This window comes from Ovis aries, chromosome 1 (assembly GCF_016772045.2).
Source record: "Ovis aries strain OAR_USU_Benz2616 breed Rambouillet chromosome 1, ARS-UI_Ramb_v3.0, whole genome shotgun sequence".
In the NCBI taxonomy this organism is placed as follows: domain Eukaryota; kingdom Metazoa; phylum Chordata; class Mammalia; order Artiodactyla; family Bovidae; genus Ovis; species Ovis aries.
This window is the reverse complement of record NC_056054.1, coordinates 269837474-269845952: the sequence shown is the minus strand read 5'-3', so window position 1 is coordinate 269845952 and position 8479 is coordinate 269837474. Positions and strand designations below refer to the sequence as shown.

General features: G+C 47.6%; 1 protein-coding gene across 6 annotated transcripts in view; it reads left to right on the top strand.

Moving 5' to 3' along the window:
- Positions 1-8479, top strand: part of HLCS (holocarboxylase synthetase) — a 213247-nt gene that overhangs the window by 13403 nt on the left and 191365 nt on the right. The window contains exon 1 of one of the 6 annotated variants that reach the window (XM_027961593.2): positions 5569-5841. The exons of the other annotated variants lie outside the window; for them this stretch is intronic. Within the exon in view, the coding sequence (XP_027817394.1) occupies positions 5647-5841 (195 nt within the window). The 5' untranslated portion in view covers positions 5569-5646. Of the gene's footprint in view, positions 1-5568; positions 5842-8479 lie in introns of those variants that run through there. 6 annotated transcript variants of the gene reach the window in all.

Below are 8479 nucleotides of genomic sequence, written 5' to 3'. Positions count from 1 at the left end.
TTTCCTCCTCCAGGGTATCTTCCTGACCCAGAGACTGAATCCAAGTCTCTTGCTTGGCTTCCCTTGTGGCTCAGATGGTGAAGAATCCGCCTGCAATGCGGGAGACCTGGGTTCGATCCCTGGGTTGGGAAGATCCCCTGGAGAAGGGAAAGGCTACCCTCTCCAGTATTCTGGCCAGGAGAATTCCATGGACTGTGTAGTCCGTGAGGTCTCAAAGAGTCGGACACGACTGAGCCACTTTCACAACCTTATCTTAAAACTGATTTTTTCTTTAAAAAAATACAGTAACATTTTCTTGGCAATTTAATATATGTTTCATATTGTTCCAAGATTTATAGTGAATAAATTCAGTTGATTCTCCTAGTTCGTGTTATCTTGACTTATAATAGTCATGGTTTATTTTTACTTAGAAAGATCAGGTAGTTAGCTGTAATCTTGCTATTTGCTGTTGTTCAGTGTCTGACTTTGACTCTTTGCCACCCCATGGCCTGTAGGCCGCCAGGCTCCTCTGTCCATGGGATTTCTCAGGCAAGAATACTGGAGTGGGTTGCTGTTTCCTTCTCCAGAGAATCTTCCTAACCCAAGGATCAAACCCATGGCTCCTGCATTGCTGGTGGATTCTTTACCACTGTGCCACAGGTAGCTATTAATTATATAATTAAGATATAATGACGCATTACATGTGTCATCATTATCGGTTTATGTGAAAACTTCCTTTAATTCTTGGGTCACAGTTCACATCTTGTCTTTACTATCATCTATACTTTTAATTACAGACAACTCTGGTGTAGAGTCCTTTTGATAAATATAAAACTTTAGAAGCATTAATAACAGTAGAAAAGTAACCAAAGTTTACCCCCCCCCCCCCAAAAAAAAAAAAAAAAAAAAAAAAACTTCCCTGGTGGCTCAGACAGCAAAGCATCTGCGTACAATGCAGGAGACCTGGGTTTAATCCCTGGGTCGGCAAGATCTCCTGGAGAAGGAAATGGCAACCCACTCCAGTATTCTTGCCTGGAAAATCCCATGGACGGTGGAACCTGGTAGGCTACAGTCCGTGGGATTGCAAAGAGTCAGACACGACTGAGCAACTTCACTTTCACTTTTACGAAAATAAAATGTCATTAATGTAATAAATTTCTCAGCATCATTGTATAATAAATCATTTAGGGAAATTCAAAAGGCATTTAACATAAATTTTTCCTATTTGGAATAAACCTTTTAAAATACGGGGATTCAAATTAACAAACAGTTTTGTTTCTAAGTGCATGTCTGTTTCTGCTTTGTAAATAACTTTGTATCTTTTTTTGTATAAATGATATCTTAGGATATTTGTCTTTCACTTCCTTCACTTAGTATGATAATGTCTAGGTCCATCTATGTTGTTGCAAAAGGCATTTAGTGGCTGAGTACCTTTCCATTGTATACATGTACCATATCTTTATCCATTCATCTGTCGTGGACATTCAGGTTGCTTCCAAGTCTTGGCTATTGTAAATAGTGCTTTGGTGAATACTGGGGTGCATGTATCTTTTTGAATTATACTCTCCTAGGAGTGGGACTGCTGGATCATACGGTACAAAATTAACTTTTGAGCAAGGGTAGTGGTGGTGGTTGGTTTGGGCCTGGGCATTTGCTAATTAGCAAGATTTAAATAACAACTTTGTCTAGAACAACCCAGATGCAGGGAATAACAGGGGTGACTTTAGCACTGCTTCTTGAACTCTGTGAATCACCTGGGGATTTTCTTCACGTGCAGATGCTGATTCAGTGGTTCTGGGGTGGGGCTCAGGATTCTGCATTTACAGCACGGCCCCTGTGATCCTGATACAGCCAAAGACCACATTTTGAGTAGTGAGGGGCTACACGACATGAATCACGTATACCCAGTACGATCCCTGACGTCTTAGTTTTGCATCCTTCCCCTTTGCTGTCTGGGGATGATGAGCTAAGCTCCTTTCTGAGCCTTTCCATCATTTCACATGGGATCATAAATGGGGCCTACTGTGTGACTTCTCTTATTCTTCTTCTCTACCTGCCTAACTGAGTTCCTTCCTGGGTGTGAATGGTATCACTGCTCAACTCAATGGTTCAGAGGGACCTTACCCTCTTCTCAGTTCATCCTGTCCCCTATGGTCTCCACGCTTTGTAACCCAGAACTGGCTGATCCTCATGTTTTCCCACATTGCTTAAAAAAAAATTTTTTTTTTTTGGCTGCACTGCGTCTTTGTTGGGATATAAGGGCTCAGCTGGCCTGCAGCACGTGGGATCTTAGTTCCCCAACCAGGGATGGAACTCTTGTCCCTTGCATTGGAAGGTGGATTCTTAACCACTGGACCACCAGAGAAGTCCCTCTTAAGATGTTTTCTGAGACCCTGACATCCTGAAGCATCTAAGCACAAACCTCTGAAGCTCTCATCTGGCCAGATGGAGTTACGGTGTCTGTGGGAAGCAGAGGGCAGAAAGTTCTTGAGGAACTTGAAAAAACTCGGGCTGTTTGTGACCTTCAGGTAGATGAGGTGACCTCTGCATTTCTAGCTGAGCCATAATTTAGCAAACTCCAAGAAGGCTATCTGACAAGCTCTTCTAATAAAGCATTAGGGTTAGTCACTTGGTTTAATGATTCTAATTAAGTTAATGAATTAATTTTGGTCTGCACTGGGTCTTTGTTGCTGTGCACAGGCTTTCTTCAGCTGCAGCAAGTGGGGGCTACTTGTCATTGCAATGTGAAGGCTTCTCATTGTGGTGGCTTCTCTCGCTGGGCACAGGCTCTAGGCACACAGGCTTCAGTAGATGGTGGCTCACTACTGGGCTTAGTTGCCCTGGTGGTAGGAATTTTACCAGACCAGGGGTCCAACCCAGGCCCCCTGCATTGGCAGGCGAATTCTTATCCACTGTACCACAAGGGAAATCCCTATACTGCTGTTTAACTTTATTTCTTTGACTTCGTTGGTTCTTGGTGGCAACATGAGGGATCCAGTTCCCTGACCAGGGATCGAACCTGGGCCCCCTGCATTGGAAGTGCAGCGTCTTAGCCACTGGATCACCAGTAAGTCCCTATGCTGCTATTTTAAAGCAGATGAATGTTCAGCTATGTTAAAAATCAGCTCCTGGATTAAGACAGACTTGGGAGCGGCCTCCCTGCAATCTGCCCTCCATTTACAGCAAAGGAGAGGGCAGGAAGTAATGCAGAGAAAACCACTGCTCTACTTGAGTTGAGGATGCTGTTCTTTACATACTGCCTTTAAAAAAAGATAAGGTTCCAGGGGAGAAACCTGTCAGGTTCAGGGACCACCATGATTCTCTGAGGGGATGGGAACATTGAATCCTGCTTCCCTTTCTCTCTTGGTCATAGGATGCTCATAGTCAAGCTGGTGACCCACATATTCAAGAACAGCAGGCCACCCTAGAGTGCTCTTCTGTCTTCCACTTGTTTCCTGTCCTTATTTTAAGAGTCCAGAAATACATATTATTGCATTGATGTGAATTTATGTCTTTTATCTTAAAATTCCTTTTGCTTGAAGGCGTGGTTCAGTTCAGTCACTCAGCTGTCTCCCACTCTGTGATCCCATGGACTGCAGCACGGCAGGCTTCCCTGTCCATCACCAACTCGCAGAGCTTGCTTAAACTCATGTCCATTGAGTTGGTGATGCCATCCAACCATGTCATCCTCTGCTATCCCCTTCTCCTCCTGCCCTCAATCTTTCCCAGCATGAGGGTCTTCCCAATGAGTCAGTTCTTCACATCAGGTGACCACAGTTCAAAAGCATCAATTCTTCGGCCCTCAGCTTTCTTTATAGTCCATCTCTCACATCCATACATGATGACTAGTCAAACCATAGCTTTGAGTAGATGAACCTTTGTTGGCAAGGTAATGATGTCTCCGCTTTTTAATGTGCTGTCTACTCTTGCCTGGAAAATCCCATGGGCGGAGGAGCCTGGTAGGGTGCAGTCCATGGGGTCTCGAAGAGTTAGACAGGCCAGGACTGAGTGACTTCACTTTCACTTTCATGCATTGGAGAAGGAAATGGCAACCCACTCCAGTGTTCTTGCCTGGAGAATCCCAGGGACGGGGGAGCCTGGTGGGCTGCCGTCTATGGGGTCGCACAGAGTCAGACACGATTAAAGCGACTTAGCAGCAGCAGCAGCAGGTTGATCATAGCTTTTCTTCCAGGGAGCAAGCATCTTTTAATTTCATGGCTGCAGTCACCATCGGCAGTGATTTTGGAGCCCAAGAAAATAGTTTGTCACTGTTTCCATTGTTTCCCCATCTATTTGCCATGAAGCGATGGGACCGGATGCCATGATCTTAGTTTTTGGAATGTGAGTTTTAAGTCAACTTTTTCACTCTCCTTTTTCATCAAAAGACTCTTTAGTTCTGGTGTCATCTGCGTATATGAGGTTATTGATATTTCTTCCATCTTGATTTCAGCTAGTGCTTGTACTCCTTTCCCAATTTTGAACCAGTTTTTTGTTCCATGCCCAGTTTTAACTGTTGCTTCTTGACCTGCATACAGATTTCTCAGGAGGCAGGTAAGGTGGTCTGGTATTCCCATCTCTTGAAGAATTTTCCACAGTTTGTTGTGATCCACACAAAGGCTTTGGCATAGTCAATAAAGCAGAAGTAGATGTTTTTCTGGCACTCTCTTGCTTTTTTGATGATCCAATGGATGTTGGCAATTTGATCTCTGGTTCCTCTGCCTTTTCTAAACCCAGCTTGAACATCTATCTGGAAGTTCTGGAAATTCCTGTAGAAGCCTGTCTTGGAGAATTTTGAGCATTACTTTGCTAGTGTGTGAGTTGAAGGCGTCGTATAACCTAATAAAAAGTCTCGTCTTTTCCCACTTGGACTGGATGGCTGGTGTGTGTGTATCAGCCCACTTTGGGCCCTGATAATGTTCAGTTGCCAAGTCGTGTTGGACTCTTTCGCGACCCCGTGGATGCAGCACGCAAGGCTTCCCTGTTTTTGTATGGTGCTGGTTAATCAGCCCCTTCCTCAATCTGCGTCCCACCCCTCAAGGATGGACGGCTGGACTCCGGCTTAACCTGGCCAGGCAGCCACTGGGCTTCCCCTCGGGTCCCCAGCCTACCGTGCCATCTGCCTTCTTCTTCCTTCTTCTTCCTTCTTCACGTTGCCCCTCAGCCTCCCCCCAGAGTGCCTCCCCCGGTCCCCTCCCACTAACCTCTCCTGGCACTGCCTGTCTTCTCCCTCCATCACCGCCCTCCCCACAGGCCTCCCTGCCTCTGGTTCCAGCCGCCCCTCTCCCTCCATCAACGTGTACTCAATCACCCTCCCCCATTACCCCGGGGGCTCTTCCGGCGACGCGGCCTCTTCCGGTCGGCGGGAGTGCGGGGCCGGCGGGAGGGGTCGGGCGAGAGGGCGGGAGGTGGGGCCGGCGTGAGGGCGGGGCCGGGCGCTCGGGTGCTCGGGCGGGGCCGATGGGAGGGCGGGGTCGGGCTCTCGGGTGGGGCGGGGGAGCCGCGGCGGGACGGGGCGGGGCGGAGGTGGGGCTGGGCGGGCCGCTCGGCGGGGGCGGGCCGCTCGGCGGGGGCGGGCCGCTCGGCGGGGGCAGGAGGGCGGGGTCGTGAGAGCCGGCCGGTGGTGCGAGCGTCCGGGGCCCGCGCTCCGCCGCCGCCGGCCGGCCGGCCATGCTCATCACGCTGTGCTACCTGTACCTGTGGGCGCGCTGGGGGCGCGGGCCGGCCGCGCTCGTGCGCGCCACGGTGCAGCGGCTGCGCGCCTCGCGCTGCTCCTTCACCTTCTGCAGCGCGGCCGCACCGCCCCGGGGCTCCCGCGTGTGCCTGAGCCGCGGCGGCCGGGTCTTCTGTGTCGGCGAGAGCCAGGTGGGCGGGCGCGGGGTGCGCGGCCGGTGATGGGGGGTCGGGGGCAGGCTCGGACGGGGGCACGCGGCCGCGGGGCTGGCAGGGAGCCGGGAGCGCCCTCGAGCCCGGACCCCGTCATCGGCCCTGGTGTGTGCGGCCAGCGGGCCCCCTCCGCTTCGCTTGGAGGCCGCTAGAGGCCTTGGGGTCCCGGAAGAACCAGCCTCGGGGCCTGCCCTGCACGCGATGCCCTCGGGAGCCCGGAGTATCGGGCCAGAGACCTGTCCACGCGCGAGGGTCCGGACGCCTGGGTCTTGGCGGTGCCTAAGCGGCGTGTACCCCTGTACCTGTGCAGAGTCGATTAGCCCCTGAGCAGCGCCCACCTCGAGTCCCTCCATCGTCTCTCGCCTGCCCTGGGCCGGAGATGGGGTGAACCCGACTCCAGAGACGCACAGCAAAATCCTCAGTTTTCTGTCGCCTGTTTCCGTGGTGACAAAAAGTGCCCTGCCCCCAGCTCCTGTCAGTTGCGTCATGTACCAATCCGGGCACCTGCTCTCTAATCTTTGCATCTTTTTGCTTTCGGTTTGCATGCAGTCCGGTCGCCTTGGCCGAATACTTGGCCTGATGTACAAGTTCAGCGGGCCCTGTCACCCACAGGATGACCTGGGGCGGCCGTTCCTTTAATCTCTGCAGAACAATAGTTCTTTCCACTCAGCTGTTGGAAGTGAGCTTGCGAAGGCAGTGCTGTGCAGATTGCCATGGACATCACCCACAATGCTGTCATTAACATTTAAAAGTGTTTAGCTTTTAGTGGTCTCTTGCTCTTTGCTTTTCCTTGTGGAAAGTTGAATCACTCTTGGCATTAAAATGAGTTTTTCTTTGTGTGTGTGAAAGCGTGCGGAAATTAAACTCTTATCCCAGGTTTGAATATTTTGTTGGGGTTATGCTTAGGTAGGCCATTGTACTTTGCTGCTACAAATCAAAAATACCCATTCCTGTTGATATACTATATAACACAGAATATGAGTGATTTTCATCAGTTCTGAGAGAGTGTGTGTCTAATACCACCTAGATGTTCATTCATTACATTCAGTAGATTCGTGAGGGAAGGACGGCTTAATTCTTTTAAGGAATCCTGATTGAGAAAGATGATAATGAAAAATGCAAGGGTGGATTTTTCTATAATTTGTTGTTGTTAAGTTGCTAAGTTGTGTTTGACTCTTTGCCAGCCCTTGGACTGCAGGCTCCTCTTGTCCATGGGCTTCTCCAGGCAAGAATACTGGAGTGGGTTGCCATCTTCCTGACCCAGGTATCAAACCCGGGTCTCCTGCATTGCAGGCAGATACTTTACTGCTGAGCCGCCTGGGAAACCCTTCTTTTATAGTAGTGGTTTCCAAACTGGATTCATTTACTTAAAAATTTAGAAATTTTGAACATCCAAAAATAATGAGAAATGAGATGCAAATGTCTTTAGTTTTCTTGGGAGACAGTTTTACTTTTGCACATCTCCATGAGTTTATTGGGCTTCTGTTAACTTTGATAACTGTTAACTAAAGCTTTTCAGCCCTTGCTTACTGCTCTAGCTGGGTTTAGGGGTACCTGGGCTAAACCGATTTTGGGCTTTTGGGTTTCTGTAACTTGCTGTCCTTCTTAGAGCTTTGCCCAGAAATCACTGTTTCACAGAGATGTCCCCTAGTCCACACTAGATGTGACCAGTTAGCTCTGTATCCTCATAGACTTTCAGTCACCTTTCAAATGTGAAATTCAAATTCAAATATGAAATTCCAGTTTTTATCTTTTTTTTCATTGTGAGGTTTATTTTGTTTCATTAAAAAATTATTTATTTTGGTTGCGCTGGGTCTTAGTTGAAATACAAGGGATCTTTGATCTTCTTTGTGGTATGTAGGATCCTTCCTTTTGGCATGTGGGATCTAGTTCCTATACCAGGGATGGAATCTGGGCCGCCTGCACTGGGAGTGGGGAGTCTTAGCCACTCAACTACAGGGCAAGTCCTCATTTTTTTAAATTGAAGTATAGTTGATATACAATGTTAATTTCTGCTGTACAGCAAAGTGATTCAGAATATATATTCTTTTAAAAATTATTTTCCATTATGTCCAGTTTTTATCTTTTTCTCCCTAGAAATTGGGTCTGTTTGGCTTAGCAGCTTGACCTGTAATAGTTACTCAATGTTTCACTGAATAAAGTAGTGGTTGCTGGGCTTCATTAAGCTCTGTCTGAAGCCTGCAATTGGGAACTTTGGTTATTTGTGATTAGCTACTGTTATTTTAAGACTGAAAATACCGATGATTTTGATTCAATGGATACTGATGATTTGGTTCAATGGATACCTTATTGTCAGTCTCCCTGGGCCGAAGTAACTTTACAGAACTGAATCTTATGCCTTTGCGGTCTCCATATTTTATATACTTAAAATCAGATACATAAGTACCATATGTGTGTGTTTATGTAATCAAAGGTCCCGAAAGAATTAAGTATCACCAAAAATTGTTTATACAAACGGGAACTTTGAAGCTTTTTGTTTAATGTACATATCTTCTATGGGTAAAGTGGACAATCTTTTTAATTATTTTGCTCTTTTAAAAAATTTTACTTAGTTTTGGCTGCACTGAGTCTTCATTGCTGTTCGGGCTTTCTATAG